The sequence below is a fragment of the Esox lucius genome, chromosome 17 (genome assembly GCF_011004845.1).
Source record: "Esox lucius isolate fEsoLuc1 chromosome 17, fEsoLuc1.pri, whole genome shotgun sequence".
Lineage (NCBI taxonomy): Eukaryota > Metazoa > Chordata > Actinopteri > Esociformes > Esocidae > Esox > Esox lucius.
In genome coordinates this window covers 23,210,259-23,231,039 of record NC_047585.1, presented here as the reverse complement: position 1 = coordinate 23,231,039, position 20,781 = coordinate 23,210,259, and the positions used below count along the sequence as shown (strand labels likewise).

At 39.5% G+C, this 20,781-nt stretch overlaps 2 protein-coding genes across 4 annotated transcripts in view; both read left to right on the top strand.

Moving 5' to 3' along the window:
- The window catches only part of igsf21a (immunoglobin superfamily, member 21a), a 241,803-nt gene extending 227,958 nt beyond the window's left edge, over nt 1–13,845 (top strand). For 2 of the 3 annotated variants that reach the window (XM_020055162.3, XM_010881650.5), the window contains 4 exons: nt 3,485–3,591; nt 7,378–7,570; nt 10,057–10,095; nt 11,723–13,845. In XM_020055162.3, coding sequence (XP_019910721.1) covers nt 3,485–3,591; nt 7,378–7,570; nt 10,057–10,095; nt 11,723–11,805 — 422 coding nt within the window. In that variant the 3' untranslated portion in view covers nt 11,806–13,845. The remainder of the gene's footprint in view (nt 1–3,484; nt 3,592–7,377; nt 7,571–10,056; nt 10,096–11,722) is intronic. The other variant, XM_010881651.5, reaches the window with a different exon arrangement.
- A 2,380-nt stretch (nt 13,846–16,225) lies between these two features.
- Nucleotides 16,226–20,559, top strand: klhdc7a (kelch domain containing 7A). Its single transcript, XM_010881666.3, has one exon. It carries the CDS (start codon nt 17,714–17,716, stop codon nt 20,063–20,065), a length of 2,352 nt encoding a protein of 783 aa, XP_010879968.2. The 5' UTR covers nt 16,226–17,713; the 3' UTR covers nt 20,066–20,559.
- Nucleotides 20,560–20,781: the final 222 nt, after the last annotated feature.

The window sequence follows — 20,781 nt, the reverse complement described above, 5'->3', positions numbered from 1 at the left end:
AGAAATCACTGTGACGCCATGACAGCGATACTGAAAATATCCTTTGGATGGAGAGTGGGAGGTGGGAAGCAGGCAGTGTAGCAGTAACCCTCCCTAGATAACTGTCCAAGTGACATCCTCATCATGGATCATTTCAAGCACAATAGTGTCGTTTTGATGGGTATGATAAGCATGGCTCAATGTCAGGTCTTTGACTGACTTCAAACGAAACCAAGAGAAAACCATGTAATTATTTAGGTTTCACAATACTGAATCTAAAGAATGCAGAATTTTTAAATATATCAAAGTTGACACATATATTCTGTATGTATGTATTTTGGATAACCTAGGTCTTATTTTAAGCGTTATTTCACCCAAAATACAAAATGACATTGGTTACCCTGTAAGCAGTTTACTGTGGAGAATCTTACGAGGCTCAATGCTTTTGTTTAGTTTTCAAATGCTTCCGTTTAGTCCTGGGACCTATTCGAAAATTGTATCATGTACAAATTATCCAGACAAAACTGAAATTAATTGGGAAAGTCTACAAAGACACCTATGAATTATTTGAAAATGAATATGTGTGCTAATATTGCTAACATTTCTTTATTGACACCACAAAATCGTGGTGCAAATGTTTTTGTTTTGTATACATGTAATACATTAATTGGCAGTTTACTAAAATATGGATTTCTCATTAAAAGGCAGTCACCTAAAAATGATTGGCTTCCTTTATAATGATCAGGAATGGCTGTTTAAAATAAACTACACAGAAAATGTCTTATATATTATTCAAAATAAATATAAAGTTAAAACTATTCTCTTCAGATTAATCTGTTTTCTAAAGGAGTAAAAAAAATCCTTATAAAGATAGTTGTGAAAATTATTGGCACTCCTTAAGGATTACTTGGAATAATTTCAAATAAACTTAAATCTGCGTAAACATTCTACATTTTCAAGTACAGCTCAGTCGTAAGGAACTGTATTGTGGTCTTCTATAGCTTATTTTTTTATTGATATATTTGTCATTTATCATGATGTGGAAAGGTTAAAATATCAGGCATTGTTTACATAGCAAAACCCCTGAATATTTAACTAATTGCACAGTTGGTGTAATCATGTAAAAGAAAAACAAATCCATGAAACATTGTTAAATCTACTTTGCCCCTAAGCATGTGAAAAAGATCCTGCCGTTCATTTGCATCTTGGGTCACCAAGTCTGCAGATGTAGTTAGTTGGATGCTGAGCAGTGTTTCAAGCCATGATGTGGTGGCCGTTAGAGACAGACCCATGCTTGCTAACAGTTCCTAAGAATCTCTAAGAATTGACTGATGTCCACATCCAGCACCTATTGAATTTATCAACTTGCGAATTACTTTCCTTAGTTTCTAGCTTAGCATTTAGTTTTGTACTGCACGATTTTTAACCCTAGCTCTTAAGTCCCCTGGCTGTAGGCAACCATGATTGAATGGTGCACACATCATTGGACTTTTTAAGCCTGGCAAAATCATGCCTCAACTTTATGGATAAATCCAACTGCCACTGGAAGGATAGCTAAAAAAAAGCAAAATGCAGCTCGTCAAATTCAGTTATGGCATGGCATGAGTTGATTGATGTTGGCTAGCTAGCGAGCAAGTGATACAAATTTCCACCAAACATATCAGCCACTTCTTATTAACCAGACAACTATGCAAAATAAAATAACAACCAGATTTGAGTTTTACAAAAGCAACAGGCCATGTGACACTGTGCTGTGTAATGAATACAGTTGCAGGTAAATTAATTGACTTACTTATTCTCTAAGATACAGATCTGTCCAGATCAAGTAGATGCAAGAAATCCTTCCTCCAAATGACCATTATTGATCCAAGGGCTAGGGTGGTCCCGCGGAAAGGCTTTAGCATGGGTTTGAATGCAGCCAAGAGCTGTTTCTATTAAAAATATTTACAGTTAAGCCCAAAAGTATTCATACCCATGCCAAATTGTGAGCTATAGTGAATTTTTATTTGACCAATAGGTTTCTTCTGGCTGCAAATGACATAAGCAAGTGACACAGAAACATAAATAGTTATGTTAAACCTATTGGTCAAATAAAAATTCCCTATAGCTCAAAATTTGGCATGGTTATGAATACTTTTAGGCTTAACTATATATATATAGTCTTTGTTCATCCTGGTAGTTTCATGTGGAACTTGGCATGTAGGTCTGTGGATTGATGTGGCTACGTTATGTCTAATCAAATGCAAGTATTTTAGTTAGCCAAGTTTGTCGCAGATCTTAAAAAGGTTTTAAACATACTAGGTAGTAGAGTCATTTTTATCATTTAGACAAGCTTTTAATCTGATGAATCGGCCTATCTCTTGTCTTCTGTCTCTCTCACCACTGTGCTCTACAAGGTGACACCTCAATCTAGTTTACATCTCTGGAAGGAAAGGAAACAAGATCCTGTTATCTAAAAGGGTCTTCTGATGTGATATGTGTGCAAAGCATGTTTTTTTCCATCCCCATAACAAAAATGTAATTGAGGAACTCCTAATCCATTAGTTAGATGTAGGGTAAGAATCAGTGGCTGCTTGAGAAAAGCCATGCTTCATTAGTTTGAGCTGGCACTTTGTGTCATGATTAATGGGTGGAATGTAGGTCATTTATCTGTTTGTTTATTAGTTTTAGTTATACTCATTAACTTCAACAGCCACATTGTGATTTATATTTAAAAGTGTAAATTGTGTGTATTGTAAGGTTCCCGAACAAATGCACCTGTGCATGCATGTCCATCCTATTTAGGATTCCCTTTCCCTGACCAATTGTCATCGCTTTTGTATTTTGTTCATTGTTTAGCATACAGGATAACACTGTGTTATCTAGAGGGAAATTGTTCATTAACTCAAATGATGCAGAACCAGTTTATGCAGGCCCAATTTATCCCACCACGATTACCACATAACCACACAACTACCCTATGCCCACATGCTATTGTACTGTACAGTACATCACCAAGGTCACATCGTTTAATTCAGGGTCATCATTCAATCTCCGCTCAATACAAAATCCATACTGCCCCTCTGATACTGAACAATACTGTTTAAATCCTTACCTGTCCTTTCTCCTAAGACTTGTATTGTTTCAGTAGGACCCAAACGGATACCATCTGGGGGATCCCATCTGTACAAAGACAAGGGAATTAGTTATCTGAGTGTTCCTTATCTCATTGCCTCCCCATTCCTCCTAGTGTGCTCCGAATATTTCCTCCAGTAATCTATCCAATTTAATCCCCTCTCTTTCCAAGGGGGAATAAATCCACCATGGCCCTACTGAGAATGAAAGGATGAGAAGGTCCCCAGCCACTTGCACCATGACCTAACTGACAGGAAATTGTATTCACCTCTCTCCCTTTTCTCCCCGCGCCAAAAAAAACGAAGAAGTGCCTTCTGGATCTACTTGACATGCCACTGGGATGACCCTCCTTATTTTCTCTCCTGTTTTCTTTTATTTCTCTCTCTCCCAGCGGCTCCTAAGGGCCCAAAGCTTTTGATGACCCCCACCAGAGCAAAGGTAGGGGACACGGTGCGCATCACCGTGCAAGGATTCCAGGTAGGCGCTGGGGTTCCTGGGGTAAGTGCATGGGGGTTTATGAAACCGGAGGGCCATGTTCAGTTTGGGATATGAGGGGACAGAGATGTGCAATTAAGCCTGCTTAGCTTTCATTTAATAGTGACCATTCTTACAGGGTGAGGGATATTATATATGTCTTCTTGGTTTAATGCTAGCATACAATTCCTTTTAACCGTGTATCCTATGAATTACATTAATATACAACTAATATGTGCATTGTGATTACGTTCAACATCATCTTATCACCAGTGCTGTTATATTCAATATCAACATATAACCAGGGATATTATGTTGCTCCTTAACATATTGCAACTCATATTTTGGTCCTTAATGTATCGCTAATACAAGTTGCGTTGGTGTACATTCGATTGTGATTCCATTGCAATTACAAAAAATGTGTTGTTACAAAAGATATTTAAGGTTAGGAATTACAGTGAAGATGTTACAGTTAATGTTACAAAAAATACATTAAATAAACACTTTTCGCCTCTCAATGGATTAGAACTTGCAACCATTGGAGTGAAAGTTGGTTGTGTTTCCACCTATACATCATTGCCACTCTATTTGAATGTGATTTAGCTCATAACTGCCCCACAAGTTTGTGTTGTAAAGAAACAGGACTGGTCATATGTTCATACTGAACATAATCACATTTCACAGATTATGAACGGATTTCCTAGGATACTCTGTTGATTGCTTGTGCACCAGTAGCAGCCATGGCTATTAGACCAAAAATATTCTCAAACTGAATATTCAAGAAGAAATACGGAATAAGAGCATCATGTGCCCAACATTCTACCTAGCTGTAATGCAGCGAAAGCAATGTGACCGGTAGCAACAACTATACTGCGCACTCACCAACCTAGGATAACCTCAGTTGTTCAAAGGATGTGACAACTAGGCTTGCTGTTCTGAAAAGACACAACCATAATAACTGCTAATGGTGTACTCTAGAGGTAACAGCAAGTGAGCTGCAATAATAAACAGTGACACTCACCAGATCATTATAAAGAACTTCTTGTTGGAAAAGTATTTTGAAAAGGTTGATGCAAGCAAATAATATACCACAGCCTCCTCACTATCACCTGCCACAGCTGCCACCCATGTCACACACTAGACAACAAAAGATGTTTAATTTGTGGAGTAACTTCTTGCTCCAATCAAAACATAAGCCCAAATACAGATTGAAAGGCAACGGCCTTCTGTCCAGCTTCTAAAGGCCTAGCCAGTACCCTAAGAAGACTAGCTGTCAGGTAATAGGGATCTCAATAAACAAATCCAATAGGTGGCAGAGCTAGTTAGATTGTTTTGACGTAGAGAAATCTTGATTAAATGTTTTCCTCTTCAGTATAAAAAATTATATTTCCTACTAAATCTGAAGAGTCATCACAATTATTGAAAATATGAAATATATATGAAAACAAAATTGAAATACATTATTGGAAAACTTGAGTGATAAAATGTTTTCACGAAGACGTGTTGCCTATTACCTTCGCCTCAAGGCATGAAATGAAAAATGTATAACCCTTTCCAAATCTGTTTGTTTTTAGATAGCTCAACCTCTGTTGTTCTGTTGTTTCCTTAAGTCTTTCTCTTTGACAACAGACATCTTTTCAAGCTAGCAAAATCCAGTTTAGCAGAGCGTAGTGAAGGTTTGTACGTTAGAACATTCCAGTCAGGAGATTCTATTTGTGTAACTATCATTCTGTGGCAAAAAAATACAAATGTTTCAATCTCAGTACCCGTGTTCCTATCCTATCCAAAGTCCGCTCAGAGGGTCGACATCGGGATACACCTTGACTTCAATGATGCAATCCTTTTCCCTAATTTGGTATTGCATAGTGAACTCCACAAAACTTAACGTAATATAGGCTGACTTTATAATGCAACGCAAACATATAAAACTATATATGAACCTAGGGTGACATAGACAGACATAGGGACGACATAGTGGTGGCGCTCCCTGCTCGAGCCATTCAGGTGGAAAGGAAATGCTAATGGACCACTGACCAGCCCCAATTGCATTTGTTACATTTCATTTAATCCTTAATTTGTTTCTGGGCATGATAGCCCTGTGTTTTATGTGTCTGTCATTGCTTTATTCTGGTCTGCTACTTTCAAATTGAAACTGATCTAGAAATAATAATAATAATAATAGATTTTATAGAGCTTTTCATACAGAATATAAGTCGCTTCAAAAAACAATACAGGGACCTGACAGTTGATGTAAAAAGGTCCGTCCCAGCTGGATGATAATGGCAGTGGACCAGTGACTTACGAACTGTGTAGTGGGTTAGAGCCTAGGTAGATGTATATGCATATCTCCACCCAGTCATTTCATAGTATTTGAAGTTTTCCTTTGAATAGTGTTAAGAATGGTCACTATAAACAGGCTTGACTGGGACATACAGCCAATCGGGCACTTCTGAAGCCAGCATAAATGCATAGAAATTCATCCCAACGAAAACCTCTCTTATCCTTCACTGGACCAAAGCTCTGGGGTTTCTTTAGTAGATAAGATTTGGTATAAAGACATATTTTACCTCCCTTGTCTCCTCATAGTCTGATAAAAAAAGATATAAATATCCCCTACGGTTTATAGTATCAGAATCACATATAAGCACACAGTGTTGAGTTTACATTTTCTTTCAACTTGGCATGCTTACTGGAGTCCCTACTCTGTGTTAATCCATATACTGTAAAAGGCAGATGAAAACGGCTCTGCGTCTGTCATTAATGCTAGATTATTTTTATCTGGGCCCTATAAGGCCGTTGGGGATATGTGACAGGAAGGTCTCACTCAAACCTTTCAGTGTTTTTCATCTTGATGTAACCTCATTTCATGGATCAACTGCAAATCCTTTTCGATAAAATCAAATCAAACTGTCTTAAAGCTATCGTACACTAGTTCCTCAAGGCAGGCATTCAGTTTATTTTATTAATAGCTATTTTACTTTAAATTAACATACAATTAAGAACAAACTCTTCTTCATATTGACAGCTTTGCAATTCAATTAAATGTGTCCATGGGTCATACAAAGTGGCAATGACTCAAGTCATTGAGCTATTCTTTAAAAGATCTGATTCAGCCATCACTCTTTGCTTGAGGACTAGACAATCTCTTATCAGTCCCTTTGTGGCCTTTATTTCACCCAAGATGCATGATAGCAACATATTTGGCCCTCAGCCCCACAGTATATAGAAGAGATGAAACAGTAGAGTTCCCTAGCTGGGTTTATAGAAACAGAAGATATGCCCATGTGTGGAGTGATCATGCTTCCTGATAATGTGTTGTTCCCTTTGAATAACCTTTGAGTACCACAACCTCTCATACCACTTTCTCCAAAAAAAAGCTCTAAGCGCCCTCTCCTCTCCTGCTGACATGTTTTCCAGCTGTCTTGACTCTAATAACATGTCTGTATCCAGCAGATGGCAGAAAAGACATCCAGAGGAGTACAGCAGGAAGGCATCTTCCCTCAGAGGGATAATTGGACTCTTATTATCTATAATGATAACAAACCTTTGATAAGACTGATATGACATTTTGAAAAAAGTTAATATTTTCAAACTGTATGCTGGAAATTCTCCGGAGAGGCTAGAGAATGTGAACATTTTTCTAAATGTAGTTTCATTATTAATGCTAGCTGTTAACATCCAATGGCATTCAGAGGGAATTGAGATTGTATTATTCATGTAGCCTTTGCTCTTAATCTCTTAACTGAGACTAAGACTTTTTACCCTCTTGTCTCTCCCTCTCTCACACACATTGTGGTGGAATTGTGATAGAACGAGGTTTTTCCAGAGCCCCTCTTCACCTGGACCCGGGTTGGGGGACGTCTGCTGGATGGGAGTACAGAGCGGGATGGGAAGGAGCTGATTCTGGAGAGAGTGCCAGCTGAGCTTAATGGCTCCATGTACCGTTGTACGGCCCAGAATCCTTTGGGCTCTACGGACACGCACACTCGCCTCATAGTCTTTGGTATGTGTCCAAATGCAATACCCCATTTTGTGCTTCTGGAAGAGCATTACAAATGTAATGCTAGATCTTATTCATGGTATATTTTATTCCCACTATTCAAACGAATATCCTAATTCAAATTTCAAACACCATTACAATTGTTTCTAATGTTAATATTACGCAACCAGATACTGAAGTGTTAAGCATTGCATTTATGTTAAAACAAGAAGAAAAAAAGATTTGTGCCCATTTTTAGTTATGAATTATCTATGCAAACTAAGTGCATGATTAATAAGTGATTGTATCACTAAATAACTCGGTTATAAAGCCTCTTTAACAATGAGAGTTTTACATATGTGAGTAATGCATCTCATCTTGGTGAGCAGAAATCCAACAATTGACATCTTCTAAGCAGTGTCGCACCTCTCCCCAACACTGACGGATGGAAATCATAGGCCCATAGTATAAGTTATGTTTGTTGTTGACATTGTCATCCAGGGACAGATTAATGCAGAGGTTTACAGGCCTGAAGCTCATTGGCCCAAGCCTGAATGGGACCCATGGGAAAAATATCTATTACAATTTAGATTATTTTCTGCAACCTACATTCAGGTGGTTTGCAATTTTCACTGCCAAATATTCATAGACCAGAACGCTTCTGCATTCTCATTGTGACATTGAAGTAAAATATAATTCATAGAAGGGTTTTCACCTAGAAGGGTTGTGGAAGCAATGTGACTGTTCGTACACTATCAATGGCTGATACGCATGACTTGAATTGGAACTGCCATTTAGGAACCTTCTTGGTGTTATATTTCTATGGTTGGTTGAGGCAGATAGTTTGTCATTAACACGTTTTAAAATCAAACATGAGCCACAGTTTGTAAAGCAAATGCCTACTTGCTAAAAAGAGAAGAAGAATATGTCGGTAGAATCTGAAAATGTTTTCTCAACAACTGACAAAGAATGCACAACCGCAATGTTTATCAAAATTGCACATTTTGAAATGTTTTCATATAATCCATATAGTATCTTACATAAATACATTTCTTCCTAATATTAAAGAATCGGTGTGTCTCTTCATTGGCATGGGATGTTTTTTATAACAGAAGCCCTGACATTTTGTCAACTGCATTGTTCAGTGCTGCACCTTGGAGAAACTGAAGTCCATCAGTCTTTTTCATGATGTGATTCTATATATCACCGTCTCAAACTCCTGAGTTTGCTTAAGTTGATGTGGGATTTGGATTGTTTGCTGACTCTTTAAATCCTGTATGTCACGATGCCCTGGATGGGATTACCCTTAAGCCCTGTGGAATGACAGCATTCTGCATTGGAACTTGATCAGACGCCTGTCAATCATGGCTGCTCTGTTTTAAACAAAACTAAATGAAGGATGACTTCTCCCATGCGGATTCTCTACCATCTATCATTAGAGATAACAGCTGTACAAGAGATGGAAATAACATAAATTGGACCATAACTGGACCATAATTTTTCATTGCTAGTTTCCAGGGTTGAGATATTCATATAGGACTGCTGCAAGACCATACAAGCATAAATCAGCTGTGGTTCATTCAGTAGAGTAGGCCATTCCCCACAGTAATCTGCCTGTACTGCCATAATGAAACAAAGCCACACTCAATCCATCATGTGATGTATCCCCACTTGACATCCTACAGTAGCATAAGCAAGGTTTTGAAAATATGAGAAATTTACACATATCTGGGCGGTCTGAATGAGCCTAGTTTTTGGGATGCTGGCATTTTAGAAAGGTGTTACCTTGGGGAACGTTTTGGCAGCAAATGCACTAATAGCTATTTAACACCCTGATGCACCCTCTGCTTTTGTCAGCTGCATGCAGAGTGTTGGCTATCAGTCTAGACCTCTGTCCTCCGGCATCATCTACGCTTTAGGGAGGTAAATGCTGGTTCAGTGACCTTGACACCTACCCCTGTAGCCTTGAAATGAGACACGTGTTTACTGAGGCAGATTGGAGCTCTGCTCACTGGGCAAACTGTTTATTATAAATCATCAGGAATAACAATGTAATGTAAAGTGAACATGTGCTATTAATACTCCTTGCTGGCAGAAAGCATTGGCCATATCTAGATGATGCGCTGGGTGTCAGATATACTACTCTGGGTAGTTACACTTACATATCCCTGTCTTTCTGGGACTGATGAGGGAAAGATTGTTGATGGTAAAACAAACACAGTTTGGCTAGTTTTGTTATCGTTTGAACATTCTTGCCCCACCCTCAGATCAGTTCTAGTGCTGTCTAACTGCTGTCCTGAGTTGTTATCCCAGAGGGCTCAGTTGTTGCAGGTTTATTAATGTTGGCTTGCCGGGGGTGTGTAATTTAATAGGAGCTTCAGGAAATGAGAGTTAATCTTCATTAACAATGTTGTCATCATCACTGCTTGTCCTTCTGTTTATGTCTGTTTGTGTTTTTCTGTGTCTGTATCTGTTTCCCATATCATTCTTTTTTCCATCCCTTTCAACAGAAAATCCAGCCATGATGAAAAACACTCGCCGTCCAATAAGTAAGTATAGCAGCCATTCAGAGAGAACCACTCACAGTTGTGTTGTTTTTCTTTAAAAAAACGTAAGTCCAGTTTGTTTTTTCCTTCGTACAAATTATTTTGCAGCTGAAAATATTTCATATGAGACATGCAATCTGTATCCAAAATGGGATAGTAAGGACTTCAAGCTTCTTCTTGATTAGGTTTAGATTAGAATTTGATCTGCAGATGTGGTGATGTCTTTCTATCAACACATTTCCTCCAAAAAGGTAACAACAGTAAACCAGAAATGTTAAGATACAATCACCCTTCAGTCACTATCCATTTGTATTACTTTGTGGGAGCTGTAAGATTAGGGTTGTTTCATATACACTGTGGGGCCTCGATTGCTTCACCTCAGATTATCATATGTAAATATGAGGGATTGTCTGAAGTGCATAGGGATATAGGGCCCCTTCTACTCACTCGCTCTCTCTGCTGCTCTGCCTGCCATATCTTATGCATGCAAATTTGAATATGCAAACGATCTGGCGAGCGCAGGAGCAGGTGTGCCACAGCGAGGACAGAATCAGGTCAGCATGGAAGGCGCTGATAGTGGTGCAACGCGGCACAAGGTGCAAACATGTCTCTCATGCACGTCCAATTGGTGTAGAACGCGGCCCAAGAGGTCATAGCACACAAGTGGGATTGTTCCATGGCTGATCTGCAGGCTCCTCCCACTGTGTGTGTGGGAAGACCACCATATCAGTCCGCACGGGGCCATGGCGCAGAGCAGCGACAAGACACGCTCCTTTTAAGGGCCACAATCCATCATTGTCAAGAGTTTTAATGCTCTCGCTCTCAGAATAAATGGAATATTAATGATAATGGAAATTAACTAAGGTAATAGAGACCCATTGGAGGTAGTAAAGGCAGAGGCCATAGTGGTTGTTTTTATTACAATGCTGCTTAAACGATTGGAGAGCATATATTATAATATATGAATTAAGTTTTAGTTCTTGAAGCAATCATTTTTGCATTACTGACATCAGTGAAGGATTTTGTTAAGATGTTATAATAGTAGAGAGACAACATGTCTGAGAGAAACAACTTCCTGATTAGTAGTTTTTTTTCCGACTTCCGACTTGAGATTCTCCATACTTCTGATTATGTTACCACATTGTCTCTCATACTCATACAGTACATACTGTACTCTTGCATATCTTAACACATCTCCTTCGGTAGCCAAACCTTTTAAATTCTTCATGTGCCATCCAAATGTGTGCATAGTCAAGTAGTCAGTATTTCGTTATTTAGTTGTTAGCTAGCTAGCTAAATAAAATGTGTTTGTTATCAAATATTAATTTAATGCAGCCACCATATGGTTCAAACAGTCAATAATCTGCAACAGGAGACACAAACGTAGTTATAGCTACAATGAGTAGGACCTTTAAATGATTTAGACTAGACAAACATTTTCAGCCAGGAAATATTGCAGACCTTGGTTTTATGTGCTAAAATGCTAAATGAAGTCCACTTGCTATTAACGTCTTCAAGAACAGGAACGCTGATAAACATGTCTTGCGTTAAAACATTATTAACATGTTAACTATGGCAGCCCTAATAAAAAGTGATTGTATCTGACTCTTTGTGTTTCTGTTCCTTACAGACGGAGCCCCTCACGTGGATGTGCTCGGAGTTGTATGGATTGTGCTGGCCCTGATCCTCACAGTGACTGTGGAACTGACGTGAACCTTCCCAGCCAACATCAACTGTATACAGATCACACAGTAGACACACGCGCACACACACACACACACACACACACACACACACACACACACACACACACAAATACATTACCCCAAGCCTGAAACCCCATAGACATACACAAACACCAACCACACACAGAGTTCCTGCAAGCCTCATCAAACAGGCTGTCCATGCGTCTTTCAGGAACCACTGCCACCACCAGATGACCCTCCACTCAATTTTTAAAAATAAAATAATAACCAAGATTATAATATAAAGAAAAAAATACTGAACATGAAAATAACCCCCTTCAGTATACTACACCTTCTTTCTTTCTTCTCCCACCTCCTGCCCATTGACCAATTCAATAATTGTTGTTTTAATATGTTCAAAAGTTGCAGGTGTTGACTGTGGAGAGACACTGAACCAACCAATTGCTCGATTCCCTGGGTTGTTCCATACCCCTTCTTTCAGCTACTGATAAACAACAGGGAACTAATGTGAATACTCATTGAGAACATTTTATATTACTATACAACAGAGTTGGGGTCAGTTCTGAATTCCATTGCAAATCGTTTTTTATAATCAATTCTTGACCACACCTCTCAGTAATCTGAATTTGAATGATATGATGCTTAAATTGATAGTGTATTCCATACATCATTATGTCCATCTAATTTTTACATGATGTGAATACTTGGTGTGGACACTTGGGGTGCTAAGCTGCTGTTTCATACTACCCTTCGCAATTGAAATGTAGAGGCACTCAGGTTCTCGTTGCACATATTTCGTTGACACCATTGCATCTGTGCAAATGTCAGCCTGCAAATCATTTGGGGCAGGCCGAAAAACACCTAGTTCTAAAACCCCAATATCCTGGGTCTGAAATATTTCCTGAAGACATTGGACAAATACTGGTCTGAAAAATATTTTAAGTGTTGTCTGTAATAATCCATAGTTCCCATAACAATTTTTCAGAATGCATTTAATCAGAAATACATCAGCAGCGTAAAATAGAATTAAATATACAAAATACAGTTTGAAACTACTGCATTATTTTAAATGTTATGTTTTCATTAATGAGTGAGACATGATTTTGTAAGTTATTTTAATTGTTTTGAATTAAATTGCTTAATGTATTACAAATTCTGCTTCCTGTAGGGTGTGGCCAATTCAAATGTGAATTTCCAATAATGGGTTGAATCTCATGAATTTCAGAAATTCCAAATTCACCCCAACCCTGCTATACAGTTATTTATTTTCCCTGGATGGCCTGGAATGTTAGGAGGATTCACCCTTTGCGGAGTCCCAGAAAACTGAAATGGACGCTTTTCACGAAACAGTCACCTTCAACCTAGCTTCCATTTCCACTTCATGTTGGAATGCCGCTCAGGTGTTTGTTTTACACCTGCTATGTTAGGTTAAAGAGGACTAAACACGAAGAGAAAATGGAACATCTTTTTGAGTATATTTTGTGTACATCTGTGTAAATATTGAAGATAATCAGAGGTTTTATGGGTTGAGATTAGGATTGGTTGATGAAGAGTTGGGTGGGTTTGCAGCAGTTCACAGCCTTTGTATTTTCTCATCCTTTCCTTGCTGATTCAGGAGTTAATCTAATAGGCTGATAGGACCGAATTGTTTACAGCCACTGATTCCATTCGTTCATTTTGCATCTGTGTGGCAAGTTAAGTACATGAGGAAAACGAGGACAGAAAAAACAATGCAAATATCTTACATTATGTCTGCCATTTTGGGATTGTGGTGCATGTGACGTTTGGAAATTCTTTCTCCTTTATGTGTTGCAGTGGTCAACACTGCATCTCATTTTCACTGGCCTGTATTCCTGTTATTTACTGTTGCATACTATCTTTAAAGTGACCTGCGTTGTGTAAAATATGTAACTCTTCCCCCTGACATCTGCCAGTAGGATCATGTTAGCCACCATTCCAGGAAGATGCTCACCTGACGCGAAGTGGAAACAGGGTTGTTGCATTTGTTTCATATCACCTGTATTAAAATGGAGAGATTATCAAATAATTTGCCTTGACTTTACTTCCACAACCTAGCTGTGTTTCAAATGGCAAGTCCCTTGTTTTCACGGAAGACAGATTTGCATACTTATGAATAAAGAAATAAATACATAGACTTATAAATAATCACATCTAAGACAACAGGATGGTAATTTATCAGCTTGAGAATAACACCATTCCATCATAGGAGTAATAAATAGGAATAATAATGGAGAATCTATACAGAAGCATTTGTTGCTCTACTTTGGTTTCATGGTTAACTGTATGCAATTGGCAGGAATATTTGATGACACTTCCGGAGGTCCTCCCCTGAATATCCACTGGCCCTGTTTAGCTTTAGAGAAGTTATACATTTGAACAGCCAAATGTTACAAAGACATGGAAACAATTCACAACATGAATCTGAAATCTAGTTTCTGGTAATATTTAAGTGTGACTATACAGAATTCTGACATTGTCCTTTACTTCCTTTTTGCTGCACTGCATAGTTGTCCACTGAACTGTCATATTGTGAGGGATAGTTTACTGCAAAGTAAATCTGCAGTTTTGGAAATTCAGAGGAAAAGCAATTTAAGCAATTATAGACATACATTGTATTAAAGGATTAAGACCTGCAGGGAGGTAAGCGAGGAGATTTGTAGGGCTTATTAGCATAGAACAGATAAACCCATCTTTCTTAGGGTAGTCTTACCTTGCTAAACTTGAGTACACATTCCCTTGTTTTGGAGAGTAGTGCTGTGTAGCTAGGGAACAGTATGAACTGGCGGCTAAGAGACGAGATGTGAATTATAAATTGTAACTATAATTATTTCAGTATCATGTCTATTTAGATTCAAGAGGCACAACCATATTTTTTTAGTTATCCTCCTTCTCATAAATGAACAAACAGGTTCATCAGCTATGATGGCTGCATTAAGAAATGGGAACATTCTCATTTATTTTACTTAAATAAAATGCACATCATTACTTTGTCTGCTAAATTATCAATGCTGTGATTGCAGGATATACATGGTACGATCGTAATCATGTTAATCCACATACGTACAAAAAAGTGCAGTTGTATGTTCACTGAATGCCGTCCATGACGAGAGACATTAGATTAAATAAAAGTGCATCACCTTGAATTTTTTATACTGTGTGACATCCTGACTGTTGTATTTGTGTCATGTTTAATTTATTTTAACATGCATATTTTATAGCCAATATAATCAGGAATGTGAAGAATGCAAGTAGTAAAGTAACACTTTGTTCAAACTTTAGAGAATAACCTTGTGCGTTAAACTAGATAATGATCACTAAAATTAAAGCAAGACATTCAGAGAGCATTGATAATATAATACAACCCCGTTGTATTGTTGGGACGCTGTGTAAAATGTAAAAACAATGCAGTGATTTGCAAATCATTTAAACCCTATAGTCAATAGAAAATGGTTTTGAAATTTTGAAACTGAGAAATGTTATTGTTTCTTGAAAAATATATGCTCACTTTTAATTTGATGCCGGGAACATGTTTCAACAAAGCTGGGACAGGGGCAACAAAAGACTGGGAAAGACTGTTAGAACATCTCACAACTAATTAGGTTCATTGGCAACCGGTCAGTAACATGATTGGGTATTAAAATATCATTCCAGAGGATGGGTCTGTCAGAAGTGAGGATGGGGAGGGGAATACCACTCTGTGAAAGACTGCACGAGCAAGTAGTACAACAATTTAAGAATAACGTTTCACAACGTAAAATTACAAAGAGCTTTGGGATCTCATCATCTACGGTACATAAAAACTACAGTACAGTGACTGGTCTCCTCAGTTCCCAAACACAATGCAAGAGGTAATGCAACACAGTGGCAAACATACCCCTGTCCCAACTTTTTTGAAACATGTTGCTGGCATAAGATTAAAAATGGGCTTGTATTTTTGGGGATGAATGATTTGCATATCATTATATTGTTTTTATTAGCATTTTACGCAGCATTCCAACTTTTTTGGTTGTATGAAGTTATGACCATTTTGGACAATCAGTACAGTTTTTCACAATACTAATGTTACATCCTGTTACAAACACAGGTTTGTAATTCCAAGTTGTACTATACATTACATATTTGAAAGTGCTTAATATCCCAGACCGCATCTCTAACGTTATTTCACCCTCTGCTAGTCATATATCTACTGAGTTTCTATTTCCCTCCATTTTTCTCCATTGCGTTATCTTAATCTATTACTTCCAACAATAATCCTTGCAATAATATGTTACACAGCTTACATTTTGGATTTTCTGTCCATATCATTTTACTGGAGGAGTGTATCCACACTGCACATGCAATCATTTTGAACTGCCTCCTCATACATAGTACTGTACACCTGAGACGCTGGACACGGAGTCAAAGAAGCTGCCTTTGTAGCACACCAGTGAATTATTCACAAACCGTGTCTGCTGAATCCCAATCCCTTCATGGGCATCTGAATGCTATACTATCAGGTGGCCAAATAGGATATATTTCACTGAGGATACTGTTTAAATAGCTGTGTGTGTTTGACATCTCCCTGAGGGTCAGCACATTGCTGCCGGCCCAGCTCTTTGTAGTGACTCTGGCCTCAGTCAAGCGTGTTGTTATTGGCAACACAAATTACTTTTTGAAAGCTCAAATACAGGGACTGAGTGACAGGACTCCCACAAGATGCATTTTTGTATGCCCATGCAATCTATAAATATGGATGATGTCAGACTCATGCAGTTGCCTTTTTAAAGAAAAAAATTGCAGTTGCTAACTATTTTTTGCCATTGAGTCTGACTGCATCCTGTGTCACAGAATGTCTTGTGTGTGATAGAAATGACGACATCATTTTTCTTCCCCCCACATAAATCGCCTTGCCTCACCGCAACAAAAGATTAAGACATGTTTCCTCCATGTCCATCTTGACAAGCTGTTCTGATTCTAATTACATTTCTTATGCAAGCAGGACATTTTCGCTAGAACACATGCGCTTGAGGTGAATATAATCAAAAGCCAACAACCATGATTGGGATTCATAGGCTCTCAATGCTATGCTAGTCTCCCAGACATTGTTGGTATGTCACAACCAAGATTCGAACACCTGATGCAGTTGTATTGCAAGACAGAAACTGTGTGCCACTTGTGGGCTGCCATCATTTGTGTACTTGGAATGAAAAGTCTGTGCTTAAATATATATAGTAAATATACTATGGAACCTATCCCTGTTTTTTTTTATTAACTGTAGCAAAGCCAAAACCAAAGTGTTGTTAAGTGAGAGATCTTTGATCTTTGTCGTTGCCTGTGTGAACATCTGTAACCTGTTCATTAAGTCCATAAAAGCCACCTATTAGTCAAACCAAATCCTCAGCAGATAGCAACTTGTCGTCCACTTGAACTGTAGAGTGACTGTGATCTATCATGATTTTCTTGTTGAAGTAGGACTGAAATAGACATCTGATCCTGGCCAGCCCTTTGCATAATGTAAACATTAAGCTCAACAGCACTAAAGGTCAGTTTAACCTTCTGCTGACACAAGCCTAGTTCATAAGATGTTAAATCACTAAATGAACAACACAATAAACTTGTCTTTTGATGAGCCTTCAGATATACAGGTTTGAATATGTTGATTTTCTACACAGTGAAGGACAGGGCAAACTTAATCACATGCTGTAGGAACATGACCGCTGCTCCGCCCTTGCAGAGAGTGATGCAAATAGTGTTGGTGCAGGTTTCAGTTTCAACATTGTCCACAGAGAGGAGAGAGAACACACACTTATCATGTATCTGCTGCTGCAGACTGTCTGCCACCATTGGCTAGGATGCACTGAAAAGTAATACCCAGACAAAAAGGTTGTTCAACTTGGCAACCCCTCGATTTAGACATGCCCCTTTCAGAACAGGTGAATGTCCAGTTCGACATGCACCTGTTGGGGAGGCTGACATGTTCCGTGGTGGCTGTACTGCTCATATCTTGGGCATACAAATTCTACAACTCCAGAGGTACAGCACCTAAACCCCAGCTTTTTTTGAGGCATCCCTCAGACAGGCCCACTGAAGCACCCAGAGGAACCTGTCGGAACTGCAAGATGGAACTGCGATCTCAAAACACAGCCAAACACGAGGTAGGCAGCGATGGGGACCAACAGCCTGTGACTGATGAACTGACTCCTGACAACACCAATAAAGGGACAGATGAAGGAGTCATTGCAGAACTCCCAATCACCCAGGAAACACTGCCGGAGAAATCAAACATAGACAAAGAAATCGGCTTCGAGTTGAAGGGAGATATCTCTGTGTTTGTTGAGAAGGCTGAGGCAGATGTCCCTGTACTTGTGGAGGAGGGTGAGATGAAGATCAGAAATAGCTTGTTTGGATCCATGTTGAAACCTTCTGATGCCACTGACAGTGGTTCGGCCAGCCCATCGCACCGTCGGACCCATTGCTTTCTACAGAGGCTACAGGGTAGTGTGGCGGTGGGCAGGGAGCTAAGGCAGGACTTGGGGATCCAGGGTACCTACTCCAGCTTTCTCTCCAAGGCAGAAATCAGAGTGGAAGATGCCAACCTCGTAATGGAAGGACCCGGGGAACAGAGTGTTGTGCAGGGGAAGATCTATGAATACTATGTAGAGTCACAGTCTATGACAGACTCAGTTGTGGGTCACTTTGAGTTTGAGGGGAATATACTTGATTCACAGTATGTGGAGTTTGAAAGCGGTGGTAGTAGCCCCACTTATCCTCATCTGTCCCTAAGACCCATCGTCACACGTGATCTGGTGTTACCACAGAATCCTGTTGAGAGGCCATATACCCCAGTTAGTCCAGAGACCACATCTTCCATCAAGCCGGGGCTTATTCGCAAGGACAGCTACCTTACAGCAGCTGAACATTCAGAGGTACAGATCCCCTCTCTGACACCCAGAACCTTAACACCGCTGAGGCCTCACATTCAGGCCTTCTCATCAGAAGAGCCGAGCCCTGTCAGTTCCTTTAGTCCCACCACAGACACCACGGGACCCAGTGCATGGAAAGAGCCTAGTCTAGAAACCTTAGCTGGGGCCAGATTTGTAAATCTGCCTCTAGAAAACATGGATAGTTCAGAGTTGGAGAGTCTTAAAGCCAAGCTTGATTTGGGCAACTGTATGGAGGTGCTGGAGCTGTCTAAGAAGCATGGGCATGCCCCTCTGAAGCAGGCAGCCCTCAGAGTGATGTCTGACAACTACCTCCAGGTTCTTGCGGACCCAGGCCTGTATGGGAGGCTGAAAGCAGGTGAGCGGGATGACATACAGAAAAAGCGTGTGAGAGGAAGGCAGTTTCTCATGGCAGCCAATATGGACCCACAGGACTGGTCGGGGAGTTGTCCACAAGAGACAAAAATGGAAAAGAGATCCACCAACAAGCCATCTAGTGGTCTCTACTATTATGATGATTATAAAGACAGCTGGCGCCCATTGTGTTCCATTCCTCAGGAAGTCATCTCAAAAGGCTGTGCTATGTGCACTATGGACAACTACTTATTTGTAGCAGTGGGGGGCTGTCAGCAGGGCACAAAAAGAGAGATTAAACCGTCCAAGAGAGTGTTCTGTTACAACCCCTTAACGTCCATTTGGAAAGAGATCAGTCCTATGAATGAGTCCAGGCCCCACTGCAAACTGGCAGCCCTGCAAGGCTACATCTACGCAATTGGAGGGGAGTGTCTGCACACCGTAGAGCGCTATGACCCCTGCTCCGACAGATGGACTTTCGTGGCTCCACTGCCAAATGACACATTTGCTGTAGCCCATCATGTCACAGTGTGCAACGGGGAGGTCTTTGTCCTAGGCGGAACCCTGAGGTACACAATGTTGCGCTACAACCCAAAAACCAATGCTTGGAGAAAGAGTATAATAACGGGCAGCAAAGAGAGGACCGCTGACATAGTGGGCGTACGGAACGTTCTGTATCGCTTCGACGTCAGCCCTCAGCTGGGCATCAGTGTGTACCGCTACCACACCGTGGCACGACTGTGGTACGAGTGCTGCACCAAGCGCCTCGCCAACTGCCCCGCCTTCCAGTGTGTCGCCATGGACAACACCATCTACTGCTTGAGCCGACAGTTCACAATGAGATTCCTGGCCGATGAGATCTCTTCAACCTTCATAGAGGATGATTTAAGTATCCTCTCTCTAGCTAAGGGCGTCCTTTTCCCTTTTGTCCTTTCACTTCCTGATAAGAAGGCTCTCCAGACCAGTGTGTAAGCAGGAATGTTTCTCAGTGATGGAGTATATCATATATTTATGCACCAAGGCCATTTTAAAGTGCTAAGTGTGTCCTACTGAGATGCAGCTGTCATCATCAGAGGTAATGAAAGTAAAATATTAACACCATTAATGGTAATTATACTGCTGCTTGTTTCGATTTATCCAGGGTGCATTGCCTTGTACAGTCAATTCAATGTATTTTTGAAGGCTTTTTGTTCTTTCAGTTTCCTCCTCTCTTGCACTAGTTACTCCCTAAATCATGCAAAATGTGCACTTCCTGTCCTGTAAAAATGATTCATAAACAAGTCTTAACTTAATTTAGTAAGTCATAATGCTTTGGAGCGGTGGGGTGATATGCTAATAATCCATCACAGTGGGTTACTGTGTAGGGCACAAATATTACACACAAACAGGCCTGGACTCAATACAATTATGCACATTTGGTCTATAAATATGAGATGATTTAAATGGTTGTGACTTACAGCATAATGTATGGGAGCTTCAATAAACAAAAGTAATTGGTGCTTTTGAATCTCTTTAAAGATAAGAAAAAAATATTTTCTTCTGTTGTTGTCTTCAACATTATCTTTTACATTGTTGATTTTACCTACAATGAAAAATTTTCAGTTATAATGAATTAACAAATTTCTTTGATGAAAGTAATCTTGATTTTATCGACATTTTCTGCACATTTGTACAATATTATCAAAACA

Coding starts and splice junctions, on each gene's coding strand:
- klhdc7a (XM_010881666.3), top strand. CDS start 17,714: ATGCCCCTTTCAGAACAGGTGAATGTCCAGTTCGACATGCACCTGTTG.